This window comes from Schistocerca americana, chromosome 1 (assembly GCF_021461395.2).
Source record: "Schistocerca americana isolate TAMUIC-IGC-003095 chromosome 1, iqSchAmer2.1, whole genome shotgun sequence".
NCBI classification, from domain to species: domain Eukaryota; kingdom Metazoa; phylum Arthropoda; class Insecta; order Orthoptera; family Acrididae; genus Schistocerca; species Schistocerca americana.
Genome location: NC_060119.1, coordinates 1,059,395,888 through 1,059,422,292, shown reverse-complemented (window position 1 = coordinate 1,059,422,292; position 26,405 = coordinate 1,059,395,888). Strand labels below are relative to the sequence as shown.

Genomic DNA, 26,405 nt, shown 5'->3' with positions numbered 1-26,405 from the left:
TCATGCCAAATTTTAAAGAACGCAAGATCTCAAAGGTTGCCGGCGGTATGAAGATGCTCCGAACCTTATCGGTGACTTCCGTGCGAGATGCTTTTAATGGTTCCCAAGAGGAAATTTTGGCTCTAAATTTGACAGAAAATACAAATAGATTATGATCGCATGTATAGTATACCACCGGGAAGACTCAATCAGTACCTTCACTGTGTTGCAGCAATGTGATGTTAACAGCGACAGCACAATCAAAGTGGAGTTAGTAAACATGGTTTTCCAAAATTCTATCACAAAGTAAGATGCAGTAAGTGTTCCAGATTCAAGGAGAGTTGCCAAGCCTACCGAGGTGGTCGAGCGGTTCTAGGCGCTACAGTCTGGAACCGCGCAACCGCTACGGTCGCAGGTTCGAGTCCTGCCTCGGGCGTGGATGTGTGTGATGTCCTTAGGTTAGTTAGGTTTAAGTAGTTCTAAATTCTAGGGGACTGATGACCTCAGAAGTTAAGTGCCATAGTGCTCAGAGCCATTTGAATCATTTTTTAGAGTTGCCAACACGAGTAATTTGGAAGTAGACACCTTCGTGTAGCGAAGCAACCTGTCATTTAATAAAGGCAAGCCTTCCGGTGCATACTGTAAACCAGTCAGGTTCCTTTCAGAATATGTTGATGAAATAGTTCCATTTTTAGCAGTCACGTGCAATCTCTCGCTCAGCAAAAGACATGTAGCTGAAGAATGGAAAGCGGCACAAGTCACACCAATGTACAAGAAAAGAAACGTACGTAATCCACTGAATTATAGACCCATATCGTTGACAAGATTTGTTGTAGGATTTTGGAACGTATCCTGTGTTCCAGCATAATGAAATATTTCGAAGCAAACAATGTATTTACACATAACCAGTACTAATTCAGAAAGTATCTACCACGCGAAACGATGCTGGCTCTTTATTCGCACGAAGTAATGTGTGCCATCGACAGAGGATTTCAGGTTATAGCCATAGTCACAAATTTCTAGAAAGGTTTTGACACCGTTCCTTACAAGCGTCTCCTAATCAAATTGTATGCCTATACAGTATCGTCTAAGCAGTGCGACTTCATTTGTGGTTTTCTGTCGCAGTCCGTAGTAGTTTACAGGAAATCATTTAGTGAAACCAAAGTTATATGGTAGGATTCCCAAAGAAAACGTTAGAGGAGAATCTGAGCAGCTTTCTTACATTGTTTTTGAAGAAGTCCTCGTTTACTATATAACAAAGTCATCAGAAGATCAAAACTAATTACAAAATTATTTGGACAAGATATCTGCACGACACGAAAAGTGACTGTTAACCCTGAACAACAAAAAGTGTGAAGTTTTCCTCGTGCTAGTTTGTCTGTGAAGTGCATACTTCGGAGAATACTGTGTTGGGAGGACAACAACTAAACGTGCATAATAAGCACCGCGTGCAGGCAGTAGGGCCAAATGATTTTGAATCCAGAATTCAGTTATACCAGTGGATTATCCTGCGCGGTATAGTAGTGTCAGCTGAGACCTCTTTCAAACGTAATGGTGTCTTCAAGCGCCGCAATAGCTATGTCTGTTATGATGAAAATTGTTACGCTTTCGTCAGAAAAAATTGAATATTCTTTTCTGAAAACGGGTTCTTTAAATAATGGTACTCAATTTAAGATCCTCTATTATATGTATAAATTTGACCCTAGTGGCCTACATCACCCAGTATATTACCTGGAACTCGTAAAGCTGAGGCTTCGTACTTTACTGACTGTAGTAGACCTGTCTTATTCTTGTAGTCTCAGACGATAAAAAATGAGTTTTAGTGTCCAAATCAACGATGATTTAGTTAGCTATTGAATAGTTTTGAAAGTGAAACAGTCTCAAGGACAGAAGAACTTGCTAAGATATATCAGGTACCGATTCACTTGAGGAAAGCTACAGTTCCTCTAGACAAGAGATTTGTTAGAAGATACGTGTACGGCCTATACTGGAATATTGCTGAAACATGTGGGATTCGTGCTAGGTCAGAGTAAGAGAGGACATAAGGAGTATACAGGGTGGTCCATGGATAGTGACCGGGCCAAATATCTCACGAAATAACGGCGCTGCCAAAGGTCAAACGGATATCAACAGCGTTTTTTTAAAATAGGAACGCCCATTTTTATTACATATTCGTGTAGTGCGTTAAAGAAATATGAATGTTTTAGTTGGACCACTTTTTTCGCTTTGTGATAGATACGAATACGTAATAAAAAATGGGGGTTCCTATTTAAAAAGACGCAGTTGATATCCGTTTGACCTATGGCAGCGCCATCTAGCGAGCCAACCATAGCGCCATCTGGTTTCCCCCCTTCATGCTAGACAAGTTTCGTTCTTTGTAGTTTTTTCGTTTGATGCTTATTTCGTGAGATATTTGGCCCGGTCACGATCAATGGACCACCCTGTATAAAAGAAAGTGCTTGTCTGCCTCGGAATTCGGGGATCAGGAAATCTTGAAAAATCTGACTGGTAGTATGACCAACACCTCGCAAAAACCAGCTTACAAACGTGGCTTTAGTACAGAACCTATGGATATTCTTCAACACCATACATGTACTTCTCGTATGGACCGTCAATAGAAATTTAGACTAATAACATTTTGCATAGAAGTATACGAGAGCAAGCAGCCACTCTTAACGGTATGGAACGGAAAGAAATGTACATCCTATTGTACCAAGAAGTGCTCTCTGCCACATAGTACGGAGTATAGCAGTATACGCGGAGAACAAGAAGAGTATGAACCATAAACTGCTACCATCGACTACCATACAGGCGAATGAACCGCTGGTTTTAACGACACATGAACACGTTAAGCTTACGAAAGTTCAGAGGGATAGTTAAACTCGTTTCTCTTACGACTAATTCCCTTGGCTTTCAACAGCAATACCGCCGCATGTTAGTCACCTTGCACTTGCAGCTGTAAGTGAACGCAAGGTCAGGCAGTAATCGCTGGAACAAGAAGCGCGGTTGTGAACTCGCCGTCGTGCACTGCGTCGGCCAGAGTACTGCACATCTGTCGTAACGTGTTTTCTTTTCTTGCGTATTTTGTCTCAAGGTAAATGACTTCGTGTGAGTGAAAGGACAGACGAAACTCTTGAGGAGCCTGTTTCTTTAAGGCGTTCCGTATTTTCGCTACAGTTTCACACTAAGCGTTCCGTTGTACTGTATTAGACTCGAAACCACATTTTGTTTGGTTTTCAAAACAGATGGAAGTCAGACGAACAGAATAGATGCTCCGGCATTTTAGCAAACATCAGCTTTTTACATTGTCAAGGCGTCTTCATGGGCGGACGCATAGTTCTGAAGAAAGATTTCTTTTTCTTTTCTCACGATTTTCTTTCACCGAGCTGGTTACAGTATTTGGGTAACATTCATTGGTTAGTTTTTTAGCCCTGATAAGGCAATCAACAAGAAGATCACAGAAAACACTGGCTGTAATCTTTTCAGCTTCCACCCACGGCTCTGAATGTTGCTTCGTCTCTCATGAGAAGCAGTCTCACTCATTGCAAAATACCACGCATAGAACCAGTTTGTTTTTTAAATATTCTAAACAGTGGTGAGAAATACGTTTCTGTATTTGCTTTTTGTCGCCAGTCAACAGATATGCACCCGTCTTACGCAATGCTTTCTCAGAGTTAATTCAGCATTTAACATTTATCCTACTCGTTCGTCTCAAATGCCTATACGTTTTATCACCAAGTCTCCAATTCAACAGTGTACACTTTCTCAACTTTTCCATCTGTAATTGCAGTTATGGATTGGTTTTTACTTGAGTAAATTTCGGTAAACGAAAAACACGAATGATTTAACCAACCATATCATAACTACTTCAACATGGCAATGAACCGTACTGAAGTAATAACTTCATCAGGGTATGTTTTTATAGTTTCTTGATCAGGTCAAAACCCACGTAACAGGACTACTTGAACACACAACAGCAACAAAACTATTTCGCAGCTCTAGTTAACATTTGATTCACGTTAGTGTGTAACGTGCACCACCAAAATAAAAACAAAATTTTCGTAACATCAAAGCTATCTGTTTGACAGCCCGAGAAGTATCTGCAGTGTCCTCACACTGATGGTCATGCCATGATTCGTTTTCTGCTGTTAGAATGACTACTGAATGGCACAGGATGCCATTTCATAGGCCCTGCGTTGGTGGATTACGTCAATGTTGTTGCCAGCTGATGCCAATCTTTTATTAATGATGTCTCCTGGACCACAATTTATGGGTTCCTCCAGGTGCCCGATTTAAAAAAAAATAAAGTTCAGATTTTTCCCGTAAATCTACTGCTTTGATGCGGCCTGCAACGATTTCCTGGCCAAAATATTGGGATATTACAGGCACGATCATTCGAAGCAAAAAAGTCCAGTAAACATGGGCTCCAAAATGCATACCTTAAGAGCTACGAGCACTTCATCTTGGATACTGTGAAACAAATCTCTTCTACTGTTAGCTCTTTGCTTTTCGGATTTCAAGAGGTCGTGGTATGGACCAAAATAAGAAAAAAATGCCCAGTAAACATGGCCTCTAAAGTGCATATCTTGAAAACTATGAGCTCTTCGCTACTGGGAAACACATTTCGTTTACTGAACACGTGTTCATAGCTGTTAAAGGTATGTATTCTGGGCCCCAATTTTACTAGAAAAGTTTGCTTCGAGTGATCGTTCCTGCTATATCCATGAATATTGCCCGTTCCTCCCTGGATACCCTAAATACTCCAGTCTCTGTTTCCCCCTACATTTTTCATCCTTTACGGCTTTCTCTACTAGCACGGAAGTTATTCTCTGTTGTCTTAACTCAAGTCCTTACCATCTTGCTCACTCTTCTATTCAGTTTTTACCGCCTATTTCTTTCCCTGCCGCATTCGGGAGGACGACGGTTCAATCCCGCGTCCGGCCATCCTGATTTAGGTTTTCCGTGATTTCCCTAGATCACTCCAGGCGAATGCCGGGATGGTTCCTTTGAGAGGGCACGGCCGCCTTACTTCCCCATCCTTCCCTAATCCGACCTTGTGCTCCGTCTCTAATGACCTCGTTGTCGACGGGACGTTAAACATCAATATCCTCCTCCTCCTCTTTCCTCGCCGATTCCGACAAGGTTTTCCTAATTTTTTATCAGTCCACTTAAATTTCAACGCCCTTTCCTAACAGACATCTTAAACGCTTCGTTTTTCTTCTTTTCTAGTTTTTCCACAGCCTATCTTTCGCTTCCAAACAATTCTGTGACCCAAGCGTACATATTTAGAAATATGGGACCAAACTGCTGAGGTCATCGGTCCCAAGGCTTACACACTACTTAATCTAACTTACGCTAAGGACAACACACACACCCATGCCCGACGGAGGACTCGAACCTCCGACTGGGAGAGCCGCGCGAACCGTGGCAAGACGCCCTTTGACCGTGCGGCTACCCCGCGCGGCAGAAAATTATTCCTCAGAGTAATACCTGAGTTTCCACACTAGTACACTTCTTCTAACGACGATTACTCTATTTACCTACGGTAGTTTTCTTGTTGTCTTCTTCTTGTTTCATGACTGACAATTTATTTTGCTTCTCTTCACTTCCTCCATTACGAGGTCCCTGCTTTTGAGGTTAGGTTTGCCGCCATTCTTATTTCTGATGCTTTTCAGTACTGCCTTCTTTCTGTGGTTTACTCTCAATCCATATTCTGTGATCAGTAGACCGATCATTCCATTCAACGTGTACTGTAATTCTTCCTTACTTTTACAGAGCCTAGCAATATCTTCAGCGAAACATATCATTGATATCCTTTCACGCAAAATTTTTGTTCCCTACTTCTGAACATTTCTTTTATTTCCTTCATTGCTTCTCCGATATACTGGTTGAACAGCAGAGGAGACAGAGACTGGACCCCTGCCTTATGTCTTTTCTAACCCGAGTACTTCTCTCTTTGCCTTATTCCCTCACGGGCCTTGTACATTTTGCGTATTACCATCTTTCCCTGTAACGTACACCTATTTTTCTGAGTATTTCAAATAATTAGAACCACTTCACATTGTCGAATGTTTTTTCTCTGTAGACAAATCGTGTGAAAGTGTGTTACTGCTATTATCGACATAATAATTACCTTTCTGGAGCATGTATCCTAACGTCCAACTTATCGTCGTGTAATGAACGCTCAATTTTCATTTCTGTTCTTTTGTATATCGTTTTCGTCTGTAACTTGTATTAACGAGCGAGCGGTCATGCTAATTGTATGGTAATTCTTTCATCCGTCTGCCCTTATCATCTTCGAAACTGCGCGATTGATAGTATTCCGGAAGTCTGTTGGTATGTCGCTATTATCATATATCGTATACGCTAACTTGTGTTTAATTTCCACTTCTCCCAATGATTTTAATAATTCCGTGAGAATCTACATGTCACTTCTATCTCGTCGTGTAGTAGACGTTAAAAATTAAACTTCCTTCTTGCTTCGTCTTGGTGTTTTTCATCTCAGATCTGAAGTTTTGTGGAAGTTTACCGGAAAAGCTTGTTTAATACGTAAATTAACTCCTCATCCGTGTGGATCGAAAACTGTATCAAGTCTTCCCCAAAGAAAGTTGATACGAAGAAGTGACCAACATAATTGTATTTGTTTCCGGATTCGAGGATCATGTGTAATAGCTCGAAGATTTAATTCAGCATTTGCAAATCTGAACGGGATAGTTTAGGTGTACATAAGGTAGAACTGAATAAGTTACGCAAAAGTTCTACCTACCTTATTGGAGAAACCGTGAAGAATTTCGATACATTTCTCGTGCTTCTTATATAAAGACGTCAGCCTGAAGATCCAGTCTGGCTGTAGCCACATCTTAGCTTGTCTGCTCTGCACAATAGACCCAATCCTGTAAAAAAAGAGGGATCTGTTACATATTTATCTGTATTGTAAATGCCACTATATTAGTAAAACGCCTGCAACGGCGAGTTTCAGTTATGAAAAATTAATTATTTGCAAAAGAAAACGGGTGCATTTGTAACGACACGGTTTCGAGACATCAGTGCTTTCAGATTTCCGGTAATTTTTGTTGCTTGTAAGTTCACAGAAGTGCGGAAGCAGAAATTAGCTTGTTTTAATTATTTTTTGGAGTAGTTGTTAACATGTAGTTTAATTAAGTTTCAATGTATTTCTAGCATACATGCTCAGATTTATGCGTGCTAGACTATACGAAACGTTATTATCCACGATAAATGTTGAAAACTAAATTGAGGTAATACATAATGAATAGAAATCTATTCAGATGGCTCAGATGGCTCTGAGCACTACGGAACTTAACATCTGTGGTCATCAGTCCCCTAGAACTTAGAACTACTTAAACCTAACTAATCTAAGGACATCACACACGTCGATGCCCGAGGCAGGATTCGAACCTGCGACCGTAACGGTTGCGCGGTCCAGACTGAAGCGCCTAGAACCGCTCGGCCACTCCGACCGGCTAGAAATCTATTACCGCAGTAATAGGAAAGCATTGCTCTGTCAGATGTTAAACAGCGGGTATGGCCGACTGGCTGAACTCTTACTAAACGAAGTGACGGCGATGGGATACTCCACAGTGGTCTATTGACAGCGCCCTAGTGAAGCTGGTTTGCCATTTTCTTCCATAGACCCATGGTTGATATGTCAGGTATAATTTTGCCCTGAAGACTGCGATATAATTCTACAGAGTCCTCCACTCTTTTCGTAAATCACAGATTGATTGCTAGTACTCTTGCTAGCATTCGAATTACTCCCAACTGATTGTTTCAGAAGGAAAGACCTTCGTTCATCATAAAATCAAATTTTGCATTATAGAAGCTGGTTCTGACGCAACGTAACCAACAACACTTTCGGTCACAATATAAAATTTCTTCAAAATGTCTGTTCCTTTTCATATCAAGCTTTTTACTTATATGTGCTTCATCAGCTTTCTTCATGTGATTCAAGTTTTCGGATTTGGTTTCCGTTTTACACAGAATCCCCTGCATTAATAACATTTACCGGCAGCTAGAACCACCTCTTACTCCTCTTATTTGCAGTGACAGGCTTTGTGAGGGATAGTTTTCATGGAGTATGCCATAACGAATAAGACCGCTTCAATCTTTATTTATGGTCCAGTTACGACTAATTTCGCGGCGTTACAGCCACATCTTCTGGGATACATATTTATTTCATAATTTATTCCAAACGATAACCAGTAGATGACCCAACATTCTTTGTTCAACTGTGATGAAAATGTTTAAACGTCAAGGGTCGGTAGTCCAATTTCAAATAGAGTAGAATTCAGGGAACATCATCCCGATACAGGAAATCTAAGGCTTAACCTCGTCGTGACAACAATAGGTCAGCACTAACCACCTAGGTGAACTGAAATGAGCCGACGCTGATCTGAAGAAGTGGCTCAAACGCCGCGAAACTAGTTGGATCAGAAAAAAAGATTTATCATACAGCTGCAGCAGTCGTCTTCATCACGGTACAATCCTACAGCTGTGAATGCCCACAATAAAATCTTGTTTCCATGGAGTACTCCCCAAAACTTATTTTTTGGACTAGTTCTTTGAAACGCATTCTGAAAGAACTGACGTATCACAGTCGACAGTCGATGTACGATGTAGAAATACAGCGATACAGTTAATGTGTTTCAATTGAGAGACGATGATGTAATTAGTATTAATTAATAGCAACATCGATAACTCACGAAACACTTTGACTTGGTTTTGTTCGTAACTTCTCAAGCCAAAGTATTTCGTACGTGTAAAGAGCAATCAAATGAAAACGAGATATATGGAAAAAAGTAAGTCAGCTATTTATTATTTTAAAAGTAGTCGCCATAACTGGTAATAGGGGAAGGCGGGGCAAGACGGGGAGATGGGGTAAGACGGGGAAGGGCTATAAGCTACAGTTAGAGTGCTGCCATCTGTGGATAGCTACGTCAACATCATCAATACACAGGTCTCAGTGTGTTGACATTGCTGAACCTTAATTTCGCAGCGGTTTCCGCGAGCTTTGCAAGGTACGTACAATTGTTATACTGATTTGCAATGTTTTACACCTTTCGAGGTCCTAAAACATGTGTTTCATGAACATTTGTCCAGACAGTATATATAGCACTGAATAGTACGTCTTATTAACAGTAAACTGCTGTGTCAATAGTCAATGTTCACTAAATAGTGTTCATGTAGGCGTAACATAACCTGACAGCATGGTAGGGGGTAAGACGGTGTGGGGTAAGATGGGGAGCTTCCCCGTCATGCCCCTACTATTTATCAACCATTTCGTTCTTATCGTCTCATGTGTTTACCTCGCTGCGGGTTTTGAACACGTAAATTATACGTTGAAGTTTATTCTGCAAAGCCTTCACTCATTCAGCTACAATGTCCACAGCAGTGAACGGGTTTCGGAAAACAGGCATTTGGCCTGTAAACAGAAATGTGTTTCAGGAAAGTGATTACCTTCCCTGTTCAATTACAGACATTAATCAAGCTCGCACATCTGAAGCTACAGAAACAGAAGACCAAATACCAGAGATGCTGTCAAGACGTAAAACACGTGAACAATTAACAACTGATGATCAAGCCTCTGTTTCGCCTAACTTTCAGGTTACCAGCCCTGAAATGGTGTTAGCTATTCCAAAGGTGGGTAAAAGAAACCAAAAGGAAACCATCTAACAGGCGTGGAAAACCCATTGTTTTAACCGAATCTCCTGATAGGAGTGAACTATCTGAAGAAATTAAACGAAAAGGAGTCGCCAAACGTGCTGCATGTAAACGAAAACTCTTCTCAAAGACGTTTAATAAACCTGGGATACCACCAAAAGGACATAATGACAACGAAAAAGTGACGAACGTTACTGACGTCTTAACTACCCCTTCATGCTCGAGGGATAATAAACTGAGGTCGAATGACAAGGAGGAAGAGAGTGAAGAATGTTTGTACTGCTATGACGTCTCTGAAGGAGGAGGCTGGATACGGTGTATTAGCTGCGTACACCGGGCACACGACACTTGTGCAGGGATAGAAAGTGATGATGACGAGGCTGTCCACACTTGTGTACTATGTGAAAGTAAGAGGCCTAAATAAAACCTAATACCTGAGTGTACAATTCGCAAAATCATGTTTCGAAACCTTATCGTCACATGATTTCGTTATTCCAGTCCTTATTTAAGCTGTAGAGATGAATTCATGCTAGTTCCCCATCTTACCCCGCATATGGTGCAAGACGGAGAATTGGTAGTTTATGTTTCAAATCGAGATATTTCTAACTAAATGTAACAAGTTTGCAAGTTTCTTTGCATGCTATTGTAATTCAATGGTTAAGTAAACAAATGATAATCAAACCTATTTGAATTTGTTTATTTTTGACCCTTTTGTAAGGGTTTAAAGTTAGCTTCCCCATCTTGCCCCGCCTTCTCCTACATTTATTCCCCAGTGTGACAAGACGGTCGACGCCTTCATGGAAAAATGTTTGCTGTTGGCCACGGAACCATCATTGTAACCACGCGAGCACCTCTTCGTCTTCAAGTCTCCAAAAATATGAAAATCGGATGGGAAGAGATCAGGGCTGTATGGAGGATCTGTACCCAGAGAGGCTTCTGCGGGGCCCGCCCACATTTTGGCAAGGTTGTTTCAAGTACGCTGCAGCCACCTCTCGCCACTCAGTAGAGTCCAGTTGTGGTATTGGCCTGCAAGTTCCACCCTTCGTCGCTGATGAACAGCAGTCAGCATGGGAGCATGCAGCAGGTGCCTGCTGCGGAGGTCCACACGCTGTAACGTTCGCTGAACGGTCGTTAAGGAGATACTCTTGGTAACCCCTTGGGTCATCTGGGGGTCAGTTGCTCAACAGTTTCTTGTCTCCAGAACGACATTTTCACTCTGCAATGGAGTGTGCGCTGATATGATACTTCCTGGCAGATTAAAATTGTGTACCGGACCGAGACTCGAACTCGGGACCTTTGCCAGGAAGTTTCATATCAGCGCACACTCCGCTGCAGAGTGAAAATCTCATTCCGGAAACATCCCCCAGGCTGTGGCTAAGCCATGTCTCCGCAATATCCTTTCTTTCAGAAGTACTAGTTCTGCAAGGTTCGCAGGAGAGCTTCTGTTAAGTTTGGAAGGTAGGAGACGAGGTACTGGCAGAAGTAAAGCTGTAAGGACGGGGCGTGAGTCGTGCTTCGGTAGCTCAGATGGTAGAACACTTGCCCACGAAAGGCAAAGGTCCCGAGTTCGAGTCTCTGTCCGGCACACAGTTTTAATCTGCCAGGAAGTTTCATATAAGCGCACACTCCGCTGCAGAGTGAAAATCTCATTCTGGAAACATCCCCTAGGCTGTGGCTAAGCCATGACTCCGCAATATTCTTTCTTTCAGGAGTGCTAGTTCTGCAAGGTTCGCAAGAGAGCTTCTGTTAAGTTTGGAAGGTAGGAGACGAGATACTGGCAGAAGTAAAGCTGTGAGGAAGGGGCGTGAGTCGTGCTTGGGTAGCTCAGTTGTTAGAGCACTTGCCTGCGAAAGGCAAAGGTGCCGAGTTCGAGTCTCGGTCCGGCAAACAGTTTTAATCTGCCAGGAAGTTTCAGTTTCTTGTCTATTCGACCGTACATATCTCCGCAACCGTCGTTCAATCCCGCCATCTATGGCCCGCCTCTGCACCTGTTGTGTATAGCGCATTTTGCTATGCACGGTATGCTTTAACCACGACGACATGCTGTCAATTTAAGAACTTAGTTGTTTCGGATATGTTTCCAGCCTTCACCCAAAGGCACTGATCACGCCCATGGACGTCAGGTAAGTCGCTCAGCTCCCGCTTTACAACGAATCCAATGTTTTCCGCGTCCCCCAGACACGCTTTACGTACTCTCCACTATAATGGCTGCCATTTGTCGTCTATGAGAGGTTATTGCGCGTCAACGTTGAACATAGGCGGCATTCACATTAAAGTGACTGGACCCTGTTACACTGTCTATTCGTCCGTAAGTTGGTTGGTTGGTTGGTTTGGGGAAGGAGACCAGACAGCGTGGTCATCGGTCTCATCGGATTAGGGAAGGATTGGGAAGGAAGTCGGCCGTGCCCTTTCAGAGGAACCATCCCGGCATTTGCCTGGAGTGATTTAGGGAAATCACGAAAAACCTAAATCAGGATGGCCGGACGTGGGATTGAACCGTCGTCCTCCCGAATGCGAGTCCAGTGTCTAACCACTGCGCCACCCCGCTCGGTCGTCCGTAGGTTTTATGGAGGAATGTACAGAGGTAGATCTCAGCATGTCTATTATGCATGCTTGTGAAGTGCACGGTTTGTTATGAAAGATTATAGAAATGAACTGGAAATATGAAAACTCCTGCCATTTAGCCTCATCCTCTCGAACATTACCAGATGAGCGCCTAAGGCAGTTACCCTCAGACAACAGACGAGTCACCGTCAACAGTGTCACATACTGTCATTGTATAAGGCATTGCTGGCAGGACAGGACTCAGCCCGAATTACGGAGCCACGCCCCGAAAACCGCGAACTGTACGTCGCCATTTCTCTTCCCACCTTTGTCCAAACTCCAATGGTGAAATATTTTTACACCACCGAGATTCTAACTGACTTTATTTCGATCGACAGCCAACTGCTTGGGAAATGGAGACACGTTAACAGGGACTTAACAAGTGTACTTTGTATGTGTTCTATTTACATATTTTCAACAACTTGTTGAAGTTCATAATCTTTCTGATTACGTCGTCTCATAAATTGTTTGTTCACGAGCAGATAGTTCCATTTAGTTAATAGTAGCTTTCTACATATTCATTAAACTAAAGGTTACTAGTAGGGCTATAGCTAGGCATGTCTACTGAGTGTTGCCAATGAGTCTACTGCAATACACCGACGGAACCGCGAGACTGCTACGGTCGCAGGTTCGAATCCTCCCTTGGGCATGGTTGTGTGTGATGTCCTTACGTTAGTTAGGTTTCAGTAGTTCTAAGTTCTAGGGGACTGATGACCTCAGATGTTAAGTCCCACAGTGCTCAGAGCCAATACACCGACGGAAAATACTGCGAGTCCATCTGCATCCCCATCCTTGGGTCTGACGGAAAATCATTTACTGCAGTATAGCGACGGAAAATACTGAGAGTCCTTCTGCATCTCCATCCATGTTCTGACGGAAAATCATAGGTCAAAATCCTACTACCCTTATCGCTGTTTGCTAGACGACCTTACAAGCCTATGAGGAATGTGAGTCTTGCCTCACTGTTTGTGGCTATCAGATGATGCAGTGTTTTGGGAAGAGGCCAACGTTAGCTTAGACGAAAGTGGGTGGCTGTGTCAGATGTTTACAGAGGTTTCCAACTTGACCGCTGTAATGATGCATCGGAGATACTGTTTCGACTGGAATCATTCTAAGACTTCACGTATCCAAGACGATTTCATCACTGGTCAGTTAATCTTCGTGAATAAGAGAGTTGACATTTGATCTTCTGTGCGACCATAGGACATAACGAATCTCCTTGAACGTGCACTGTCTGGAAACAGTACAATCACTAACATTCGTCCATAAGCGCTTTTTGATGTGTTCTATGATTTAAGTAACTGTTCCTTGGTGGAACATACATTTTTTAAGGAAAACTTATTAATAAATTCCGTCGAATGTTTCTGTAGCTTTTTTATATTATGCCAATATACATTTTGAAGTCTCAGCTTCATCATCTAGGCTTTCTGTTGTTATCTAAGAATATTCATTGTGACGTCAACATACAAGAAACGAGTATCTGTGTTAAACACAAAATAAATTCACAAAATTCGCAGACTCGCGCTTCTTGAACCGAGAATCGAACCCCGAAACCTTGCTTTTCCAGGACAATGCTCTTAACGGCTGAACTGTCCAGAGAAAGAGAGAGAGAGAGAGAAGCAACTTAAAACACTTAGTAAAAGCAAGTCTTCCGTTCCAGATTGTATACCTCTTAGGTTCCTTTCAGTGAATGCTGATGCAATAGCTCCATGCTTAACAATCATTTACAACCGCTCGCTCGACGAAAGATCAGTACCAAAAGAGTACAAAGTTGCAGAGGTCACGCCAGTATTCAAGAAAGGCAACAGGAGTAATCCTCTAAATTACAGGCCATATCACTGACTCGTCTAGTAAAGTCATCAGAAGAGAAAAACCAATTGCAAAACGATTTAGGTAAGATACCTGTATGGAGTGAAAATTGGCAATTGGCCCTATGTAATGAAGTGAGGTCATCCACATGAGTGCTGAAAGGAATTCGTTAATTAAGCGATAAATCAATCTAATCTAAAGGCCGTAAGTTCAACAAAATACCTACGAATTATAATTACGAACAACTTAAATTGGAAAGAACACATAGAAAATGTTGTGGGGAAGACCAACCAAAGACTGTGTTTCATTGTCAGAACACCTAGAAGATGCAACAGATCTTCTAAATAGATTGTCTATGCTATGCTTGTCCATCCTCTTTTGGAATACTATTGCGCGGTGTGGGATCCTTACCAGACAGGATTGACGATGTACGTCGAGAAAGTTCAAAGAAGGGCACCACGACTTGTATCATCGAGAAAAAGGGGAGAGAGTGTCATGGACACGATAAAGGATTTGAGGTGGACAGCATTAAAATAAAGGCATTTCTCGTCGCGGCGGGATCTGCTCACGAAATTTTAATCACCAACTTTCTCCTGCGAAAATATTACGTTGACATCGACTTACGTAGAGAGAAACTATCATCATAATCAAATAAGAGAAATCAGAGCTTGTACGGAAAGATACAGGTGTTCGTTTTTTCCGTGCGCTACTCGAAAGTGGAATTGGAGAATTATTGTGAAGGTGGTTCGATGAACCCTTTGCCAGGCACTTAAGTGTGACTGCAGGGTAGCCATGTAGATGTGGATGTAGATGTAGACAGGGCAGAGTGTGGCTTCTGAGTCGCGCCTAGATATCTCAGCTGGTAACAGCAATGCACATGAAAAGCGACGTTTTGGGTTGGAGTCCCAGGGCGGCATATTGTTTTAAGCTATCAGTACGTTTCAAAACAACGTGTCCGCAGCTCGTGGTCGTGCAGTAGCGTTCTCTCTTCCCGCGCCCGGGTTCCCGGGTTCGATTCCCGGCGGGGTCAGGGATTTTCTCTGCCTCGTGATGACTGGGTGTTGTGTGATGTCCTTAGGTTACTTAGGTTTAAGTAGTCTAAGTTCTAGGGGACTGATGACCATAGATGTTAAGTCCCATAGTGCTCAGAGCCAAAACAACGTACACACAGCTGTAGAGTGAAACATTACTTCCTCTAATAAGTCTAAGCGTTGCAGATTTTATATAGGTGAATACAAAATGTTTTAGTGTTTAAGAAGCTTCAGTAGTCTGAAATATTCGGCCATTCTCTAGTGAGATACTTCTGCATATCAAAACGAAACAAGCAACCTACAGTATAAGCTGACAAATCTTTTTAATTATGTGACCTATTCGAAGTGTTTCGGAATGATAGAAGTTAATTTTCCTCTCTCATTATGTTAAATACCACAACAATCATTTCTTTTTTTCTAATTCACATTTACAACTGATTTGTATTCTTTCTTTTTTTTTCAGCCCAAAGAGTTTCAGCTGGATTGAGCCCTGGAATCGGCGAAGTGTAATCAGCCACTTTGGGATTGGCAGACAGTAGCTAATGCTTCGTGTTTTCGCTCAGTACCCCGATAAAATTCAAACGCTTGTATTTTCTCTCTCCTATACTACTTAGTTTTTAAAATGCTGAGATTTTCTTTCTGGTACCGTCGTTGCTGTCACTTATCCCTCTCACCGATCAACATACAATCCACATCTTGATATTGCCACCGGCTGCATTTGACGCTACAGCGTGTATTTCTGAAGACCACTTGTTGCTTCGATTGTCCCTACAGTTATGTCTTTTCATTACAATCACATCGTTTCATAAGGATTCGCGTTCATGAACGCCCTTTCTAGTAAAATGGTGCCCCTATTTACATAACTTTCGAGCAGCATCATTCTAGCAAATTTACGCCCGTAGTATTCTTCTATACTGGTTTTAATGGTTATCAAGGGATGGATTCTTTCATCTTGATGTAGAGACATTCTGCTGGTTGCTTGAGGGTACTGTTGGGATTTATCGTGCAAACGGATGGTTGTTTCTCACGAAGAATCAGTTTCCTCCGCCACCCTTTTTTGAAAGTGATTTCTGTCAGTAGTTTATCTCAAATGGTCGTGTCGTATTACCCTTTAAGGTACCTAATACTCTAAGAACGATGCTAATTTACCAGGCAAACATTTTTGTGTCTTGCTAGAAATGAAGTCAGCAGCAGAACATCGCAACCCAGAATAAAAATTAAAATATGTTATCTGAAGTATTTGCCCACGAAATTATGAAAAACGTGGCCTCATCTATTCCTAAAGTAATTCACACCTATGGTTCCCATATGAAGTACGGTATAAACAACATTTATGTGACATCATTTATATAATGTTTTGGGAACAAGTACTACATAAGCAAGAAATATTTGACGAACCACTGAATATTCCAAGTTTTCAGTATGATACAACGATGTTTCACGAAACTAGTTGTAGTCAAGAAATGGAGGGAATGACCAGAATGTTACCTTATAACTTAATTATTAATCTCAATCTCAGAAACAACAAGAATCCTGATGGCCGGTTTCGTGCGCTCATACACACACACAGACAAACACACACACACACACACACACACACACACACACACGCACACACACCCTTACCACTATGGTAAAGCACCATTAAAACATTTTGCCTGTATTTGCCCCGCGGTTGCAATATTGAATATATATTTGTATATCATTGTGTTATGTTTTCCTAACAAATTTTTTTACGCTAGCGGTAATTCTGTCCACAGTCACTGTAGTAAATAAGATGACAAATGGACGGAAAGATCCTGGAAGCAGCAACTTTCATTAAATATCAGGGAATATGCATATGGAGCGATTGCAAGTGGAACGACGACGTAAAACTAATCGTACAAAAAGGAAGATGCCAAACTGACAAGGAGACCGCACCTAGTCGTTATTACCGCTTTCATCCACATTTATGGTATGCGCAGTGCATAGTCAGATATAAAAGTGACAGAATTCGGGGCTCCAGATGGCCAAGCGTTTTAAAAAAAGCTAAATTTTTGGCGTTGGTCGGGCGACGCCATTTATATTACCGATTTCTCCAAACAGCGGTTGACGCAGTGGAATGAGTGTAGAAATGTAATACGAGTGTCCTGGGGTCGATTCCCTATGCGGAAAGCATTATTTTTAATTTTTTGTTATTTACACTGTAGATAAACTGAAATAAAGCTCAATATACTGTCTTTATTAGTATCTTCATCAATGACCTGTACAGGACAGACAAAACAGAATTTTGGATTGCAAATAATTACCAAGAAAGGTTTGTACTCACAGTACCCGCGAGTCCCCTGCAATCGTGTTTCCAGCTAGGGATAGTAATTAAAGCGTATGGGATTTCGTACTCCTTAAGTTTAATTTCGACCTTCGACCAGGCCGCGGTAGCTGCGCGTTAACAATAGACTCCCCTGTTTTTACGATGAATATCACACCAGCACGCGTAAATCATCAACGGTAAAATAGTAACCGAGTCTAATATTGTATACGAAATTCTCGTGTAGGTCTTACAATGCTTTCCTGGAAAATATTTGTAATCCCAATTTTCCTTTGCTTTTGCTTTTAATGTCTTAAATGAAAATATTAATAAATACAGTATATTGAGCACTAGTTCGGTTTATTTGCAGTATCAGAAACATAAAAAAGGAAAATAAAAATAAAATTCCCTCCCAGGGACTCGACCCCACCCTCTACAGATTATCATACTGAAGTTTATCCGTTGCGCCAAATTCAACCTTTAAACAAAGCTAACAGAAACGGCCCATCGCTAGCCCGACCCGAGCCAAAAATGCATTTCTTTTGAACTCTTGGGCATCTGGAGCTCCAGCTCCTGTCACTTCCATATCTGGCCAAATCTGGATGAAGTCGGTGAGGACTAGTAGTTGTGAGATTCATTGGGAAAGTCCTCAAGAAATATATTGTTCATCCACGAAAGAGGTAGCTTACAAGGACCTCACTCTATCTGCAAGCGAAACAGGAAAGGAAATGAGCAGTGGTGGTACAAGGAACGCTCCGCTATGTTACACACGGTGGGTGGTGGCTTCCCGAGTATGCATGCAGATGGAGCTGTAGATACACGAATATTGCTAATCAGACTGGGACCTGTACAAGACTGAATTGATAGAAGAAATAGAGAAGATCCAAATACGAGCAAAGCGTTTGGTTTCGTTTAGTAAGCGTGAAAGCAACACGGAGATGATCATCCAACTCAAATGGCACACGTTACAAGTGAGGCGGTGTGCTTTGCGATATGTGGTTTACTGTTAATATTCTGTGAGTGTGCATTTCTAGAAGAGTCAACCTGCGTATTGCTTCCTCCTACGAATACTGCGCGAAGAGACAGTGAAGGTCTTTAGAGCTCACATGTAGACTTACCCACAGTCGCTCTTCCCGCATACCATTTGTGACTCGGACAATAAAGGGGGCGAGTGACACTGGTACATAGAGTACACATCGACGCACACAATAATGTGGCTTGCAGAGTATGGACGTAAATGTAATTGTAACTTGTGATCACAAGGGATATCGGTTGATGATAGGGCTAGTGTCTTCCTCTGCGCACATTTGCTCTGGGTAGATTCAGTCCATTTTGATCAGTGATGGTGCTTTCTAAGCTTTCTGTATCGGGCGAGGTTGCGCAGTGGCATGACAGTGCACTCGTATTTGAGGGAACGACATTTTCACTGTTTAGCACATGTCCAGTTTACGTAAACAGATGTGCCATTGTGTACTGTGTGTGCGTGTTGCTTGTGTGTTTTTGTGATCTACCAAGTATCTGTGAGCGATATTCTAGCAGAATGCAAAGCAGACAACAAAACACGACTATCATAGAGCAAACCTTGACAACCACGACCTCCAAAGTAAAGTTGTGTGGGGAACTATCAGAGCCCTCTGAAATTCGCACAGGTGTCTGACAAGGCGATGACCTCTCACCTCTCCTTTTCAATCTAGTGTTAGATGAGGTAATAAACGAATGGGAAACATCACAACAGGGGATAACCTTAGGAAACCTACAGATTAAATGCCTGGCTTTTGCAGACGATTTGGCGATTGTCACGAAAGGTATAAAGGAAACAAAAGACGCTATTGAAAAACTACACGAAATCGCTTCCAAAACTGGACTACAGATCTCTTACGAAAAGACACAGTTCGTGAGCACAAAGAAAATCTCATCTCTGAAAACAAAGTACGGCACGATTTACAAAACGGCAAACTTCAAATACCTCGGTGAAACACTACAAATGAGCGGACATAACAGAGACTCAAACGAAGAAAGAAAAACTAAACTGGACAAGGCGTACCAAGTAGTGTGGAATCATTACAACAAGAAGTCTATCTCACAAAAAGCCAAATTACGCCACTACGACACGGTAGTGCTCCCCGAGGCACTATATGCAGCAGCGACCACACTAATCCTAGGACATACACGTATCAGACAACTAGATCTAGTAGAACGAAAAATACTTAGGAAAATATTTGGCGCAACTAACAACAGTGGAATATGGATCAAGAAACCTACAGAGGAACTATACAAACATACGGAGACAATCGCAGAAAAGATTAGAAAACGCAGACTACAATTCTAAGGACACCTATACAGAATGCCATCACACAGACTAACCAAACAGATCTTTGACTGGGTAATCACTAGAAACAACAAAAGGGTGGCAGAGGTAAAAAAAGACCTGAACCAACTCAACATAACAGCAGACACAATTAACGACAGAATAATATTCAGAAACATCATTAAGAAAAGTAAACTACATGAGATACACTGTGACAAACGAACAGCCGTAAAATGGACCGAAGAACGCAAGCAAGATCACAGCCGGAAGATGAAAGAAACATGGGCAACCAAAAAGGCAATCACGATGAAGCCGAAGACACGAAGCCGACAAGAAGCATGGACAGAGGACCGGAAACAGAAACACAGCGAGCGGATGAGGGAAGTTTGGGCAGCAAGGAAGGCAGCAAAAGGTATTGGCCATGTAGTTTAGTCCAACTGCCCTCTTTAAGGGCAAAAAACCAATTATGTATATATGGTGTATCATAATTAATGGTGTAAATGCATACATTTGAAAGTACACGATACTAGAAACAAAAAATTCTCAGTATACATAGGGTCGAAAATGCGTACTGAAGACCTAAGAGCAATTTTTCGTCTTCGATACTGCGAAGCAAATCTCTTCTACTGAAAACTCTTTGCTTTCCATATTTTGGGAACTGGTAATGTGGACCAAAACAAGAAAAAAGTCCAGTAAACATGTGCTCTAAAATGCATACCTTAAGAGCTATGAGCACGTGTTCATCTTCACTACTTGGAAACATAACTCTTCTAATGAACAATTGCTCATAACTTTTAAGGCATGCGTTTTAAAGCAAATATTTACTGGACTTTTTTTCTTGTTTTGGTCCATATTACTACTTCCCTAAGTGTGGAAAGCAAAGAGCTTGCAGTAGAAGAGATTTGCTTCACAGTATCGAAGATGAAAACTTGCTCGTAGCTCTAATGGTATGGATTTTCGACCCCATGTCTACTGAGATGTTTTTCTTCTAGTGTCGTGTGCTTTCAACTGTATGCGCTTACGCTCTTTTATATATACACTCCTGGAAATGGAAAAAAGAACATATTGACAACGGTGTGTCAGACCCACCATACTTGCTCCGGACACTGCGAGAGGGCTGTACAAGCAATGATCACACGCACGGCACAGCGGACACACCAGGAACCGCGGTGTTGGCCGTCGAATGGCGCTACCTGCGCAGCATTTGTGCACCGCCGCCGTCAGTGTCAGCCAGTTTGCCGTGGCATACGGAGCTCCATCGCAGTCTTTAACACTGGTAGCATGCCGCGACAGCGTGGACGTGAACCGTATGTGCAGTTGACGGACTTTGAGCGAGGGCGTATAGTGGGCATGCGGGAGGCCGGGTGGACGTACCGCCGAATTGCTCAACACGTGGGGCGTGAGGTCTCCACAGTACATTGATGTTGTCGCTAGTGGTCGGCGGAAGGTGCACGTGCCCGTCGACCTGGGACCGGACCGCAGCGACGCATGGATGCACGCCAAGACCGTAGGATCCTACGCAGTGCCGTAGGGGACCGCACCGCCACTTCCCAGCAAATTAGGGACACTGTTGCTCCTGGGGTATCGGCGAGGACCATTCGCAACCGTCTCCATGAAGCTGGGCTACGGTCCCGCACACCGTTAGGCCGTCTTCCGCTCACGCCCCAACATCGTGCAGCCCGCCTCCAGTGGTGTCGCGACAGGCGTGAATGGAGGGACGAATGGAGACGTGTCGTCTTCAGCGATGAGAGTCGCTTCTGCCTTGGTGCCAATGATGGTCGTATGCGTGTTTGGCGCCGTGCAGGTGAACGCCACAATCAGGACTGCATACGACCGAGGCACACAGGGCCAACACCCGGCATCATGGTGTGGGGAGCGAACTCCTACACTGGCCGTACACCACTGGTGATCGTCGAGGGGACACTGAATAGTGCACGGTACATCCAAACCGTCATCGAACCCATCGCTCTACCATTTCTAGACCGGCAAGGGAACTTGCTGTTCCAACAGGACAATGCACGTCCGCATGTATCCCGTGCCACCCAACGTGCTCTAGAAGGTGTAAGTCAACTACCCTGGCCAGCAAGATCTCCGGATCTGTCCCCCATTGAGCATGTTTGGGACTGGATGAAGCGTCGTCTCACGCGGTCTGCACGTCCAGCACGAACGCTGGTCCAACTGAGGCGCCAGGTGGAAATGGCATGGCAAGCCGTTCCACAGGACTACATCCAGCATCTCTACGATCGTCTCCATGGGAGAATAGCAGCCTGCATTGCTGCGAAAGGTGGATATACACTGTACTAGTGCCGACATTGTGCATGCTCTGTTGCCTGTGTCTATGTGCCTGTGGTTCTGTCAGTGTGATCATGTGATGTATCTGACCCCAGGAATGTGTCAATAAAGTTTTCCCTTCCTGGGACAATGAATTCACGGTGTTCTTATTTCAATTTCCAGGAGTGTATATATATATACCAGATTTAGATACTCCATGGTTTCCCATAACTCGCTTAAGCCAAATGTTCCTTTGAAAAGGACGCGGTCGATTTCACCAATCCAAGCTTATCAGTGGGATGTTAAATCACAATCTTCGTTTACTCTTTCAAATGAATGGTTCAAATGGCTCTGAGCACTATGGGACTTAACTTCTGAGGTCATCAGTCCCCTAGAACGTGAAACTACTTAAACCTAACTAACCTACGTACATCACACACATCCAAGCCCGAGGCAGGATTCGAACCTGCGACCGTATCGGTCGCGCGGTTCCAGACTGTAGCGTCTAGAACCGCTCGGCCACTCCGGCCGGCTCAAACGAATGGAAGCGGAACATTGTCACGAGAAACATCCTGTGATACACGCTTCAATGATTCCACACCGTTCCCTTTACTGGTATGTGATTCTCATTTAGACGTTAAGCTTGGCGCCCCATTCGTACTCTTCAAGAGGCGTAGGCTAAGTGCTGACACTGCATTCGAACCACTCCATTTTCTCCTTCTCTGATCATCTCCAACACGAACACAACACTACTCTCCACATTCGGCATTACAGTCCTCTATACTTAAAACATACACTTACGCACACATCTCTTACACCGATGTGACAAAAGTCATGGGATATTAACATGTACATGTTCAGATGGCGGTTGTATGGCGTACAAAATTGGAAGTTCGTGGTAAGTTCTATGGGACCAAACTGCTGAGGTCATCGGTCCCTAGGCTTACACATTACTTAATCTAACTTAACCTAACTTACGCTAAGGACAACACACACACACACACACACACACCCCCGAGGGAGGAGTCGAACCTCCGACGGGGAGAGCCGCGCGAACCGTCGCAAGGGGCCTTAGACCGCACGGCTACTCAGCGCGGCCTATGTCGTACATAACGTATGACAGGGCAGTGCATTGGCGAAACTGTCATTTGTACTCAGGTGAATCATGTGAAAAGATTTCCGACGTCGGGAATTAACAGACTCTGAACGCTGAATGATACACTCCTGGAAATGGAAAAAAGAACACATTGACACCGGTGTGTCAGACCCACCATACTTGCTCCGGACACTGCGAGAGGGCTGTACAAGCAATAATCACACGCACGGCACAGCGGACACACCAGGAACCGCGGTGTTGGCCGTCGAATGGCGCTAGCTGCGCAGCATTTGTGCACCGCCGCCGTCAGTGTCAGCCAGTTTGCCGTGGCATACGGAGCTCCATCGCAGTCTTTAACACTGGTAGCATGCCGCGACAGCGTGGACGTGAACCGTATGTGCAGTTGACGGACTTTGAGCGAGGGCGTATAGTGGGCATGCGGGAGGCCGGGTGGACGTACCACCAAATTGCTCAACACGTGGGGCGTGAGGTCTCCACAGTACATCGATGTTGTCGCCAGTGGTCGGCGGAAGGTGCACGTGCCCGTCGACCTGGGACCGGACCGCAGCGACGCACGGATGCACGCCAAGACCGTAGGATCCTACGCAGTGCCGTAGGGGACCGCACCGCCACTTCCCAGCAAATTAGGGACACTGTTGCTCCTGGGGTATCGGCGAGGACCATTCGCAACAGTCTCCATGAAGCTGGGCTACGGTCCCGCACACCGTTAGGCCGTCTTCCGCTCACGCCCCAACATCGTGCAGCCCGCCTCCAGTGGTGTCGCGACAGGCGTGAATGGAGGGACGAATGGAGACGTGTCGTCTTCAGCGATGAGAGTCGCTTCTGCCTTGGTGCCAATGATGGTCGTATGCGTGTTTGGCGCCGTGCAGGTGAGCGCCACAATCAGGACTGCATACGACCGAGGCACACAGGGCCAACACCCGGCATCATGGTGTGGGGAGCGATCTCCTACACTGGCCGTACACCACTGGTGATCGTCGAGGGGACACTGAATAGTGCACGGTACATCCAAACCGTCATCGAACCCATCGTTCTACCATTCCTAGACCGGCAAGGGAACTTGCTGTTCCAACAGGACAATGCACGTCCGCATGTATCCCGTGCCACCCAACGTGCTCTAGAAGGTGTAAGTCAACTACCCTGGCCAACAAGATCTCCGGATCTGTCCCCCATTGAGCATGTTTGGGACTGGATGAAGCGTCGTCTCACGTGGTCTGCACGTCCAGCACGAACGCTGGTCCAACTGAGGCGCCAGGTGGAAATGGCATGGCAAGCCGTTCCACAGGACTACATCCAGCATCTCTACGATCGTCTCCATGGGAGAATAGCAGCCTGCATTGCTGCGAAAGGTGGATATACACTGTACTAGTGCCGACATTGTGCATGCTCTGTTGCCTGTGTCTATGTGCCTGTGGTTCTGTCAGTGTGATCATGTGATGTATCTGACCCCAGGAATGTGTCAATAAAGTTTCCCCTTCCTGGGACAATGAATTCACGGTGTTCTTATTTCAATTTCCAGGAGTGTAGTTGGAGCTAGACCTATGGGGCTTCCATTTCGGAAATCGTTAAGGAATTCACTATTTCGAGATCCACAGTGTCAAGAGTGTGCCGAGATCTCATATTTCGGGCATTGCATCTCAACAAGGACGGCTTCACTTAACGACCGAGAGCAGTGCCGTTCGCGTAGAGTTGTCAGTGCTAACAGACCAGAAACACCGCGTGAAATACTTGCAGAAATCAATGCGGGACGTACGACGAACGTATCCGTTAGGAAAGTGCGGAAGAATTTGACGTTAGTAGTAGTAGGTTGTGGCAGCAGACGACCGAAGCGAATGCCTTCGCTAAGAGCTCGACATCGCCTGCAGCGCCTCTCCTGAGCTCGTGGCCATATCTGTTGGAGCCTAGACGATGGCAAAACCGTAGCCTGTCGGATGAGTCCCGATTGCTGTTGGTATGAGCTGATGGTAGGGTTCGAGTGCGGCGCCATGGGCCCAGGCTGTCAACAAGGCGCCGTGCAAGCTGCTAGTGGCTCCATAATAGTATAGGCTGTATTTATGTGGAATGGACTGGCTCGTCAGGTACAACTGACTGGAAATCGTTCTGTTCGACTACTTGGGGACCATCTGCAGCCATGGACTTCATGTTGCCAAACAACGATGCTATTTTTGTGGATGACATTGAGCCATGTCACCTGGCGTCAACTGTTCGCGACTGGTTTGAAGAACATTCTGAAGAATTCGAACGAATCATTTGGTCACCATCATCGCCCGATATGACTCTCGTTGAACCTTTACAGGACATAACTGAGAGGAACCTTTCCAATTAGTCGGCTGAGCCTGCCCTTCGAGATCTCCCAGCCATTCGTGCCAAACAGGTTTATTCACTACAAGTCGTTGGAAGTCCCCCGCAGGAATATTGAGCCACTATAACCGTTCATAATTGCCAAAGTGTTGCCGGTGCAGGATTTGGGCACGAACTGATCTCTCGGTTCTGTCCCATAAATGTTTGATGGCATTAATGGCGAGTTATCTGGGTGATCAAATCATTCTCTCGAACTGTCCATCACGTTCTTCAAAAACCGCTGCTGTCGATGGTTAAGTGAAGGGCGTCGGTCACTGCGTTGTCCGTGGTGAGAGGTAATTCCTAAAATTTGGTATTCTCGACATTCTTTGACACTGTGGATCTAGGAATATTGAATTCCCTAATGATTTCCAAAATGGAATGTCCCATGCGTATAGCCACAGCTATCTTCCGCGTTCGAAGTCTATTAATTCCCGCCGTACAGTCATAATCACATCGGAAACCTTTTCACGTGAACAACCTCAGTACAAATGACAGCTGGGTCAATGCACTGTCAGTGTGTACCTTGTGTACGCGATATTACCGCCATCTGTATATGTCCGTGTCACTGTCAAAAATGTTCAAATGTGTGCGAAATCCTATGAGACTTAACTGCTAAGGTCATCAGTTCCTAAGCTTACACACTACTTAACCTAAATTATCCTAAGGACAGACACACACACCCATGCCAGAGGGGGGACTCGAACCTCCGCCGGGACCAGCCGCACAGTCTATGACTGCAGCGCCCTAGACCGCTCGGGTAATCCTGCGCGTATCACTGTCCCATGACTTTTTGTCACTTCAGGAGCGAAAGGCTATTTACAATTTGTACAGAAACTAGATGGTAGTTATAAGAGTCGACGGGCATGAAAAGGAAGCAATGGTTGGGAAGGGAGTGAGACAGGGTTGTAGCCTCTCCCCGATGTTATTCAATCTGTATATTGAGCAAGCAGTAAAGGAAACAAAAGAAAAATTCAGACT

General features: G+C 44.0%; 1 protein-coding gene across 1 annotated transcript in view; it reads right to left on the bottom strand.

Moving 5' to 3' along the window:
• LOC124596297 (cytochrome P450 4c3) overlaps positions 1-26,405 on the bottom strand; it is a 293,573-nt gene that overhangs the window by 160,931 nt on the left and 106,237 nt on the right. The window contains exon 6 of the mRNA XM_047135397.1: positions 6,746-6,872. Within this exon, the coding sequence (XP_046991353.1) occupies positions 6,746-6,872 (127 nt within the window). The remainder of the gene's footprint in view (positions 1-6,745; positions 6,873-26,405) is intronic.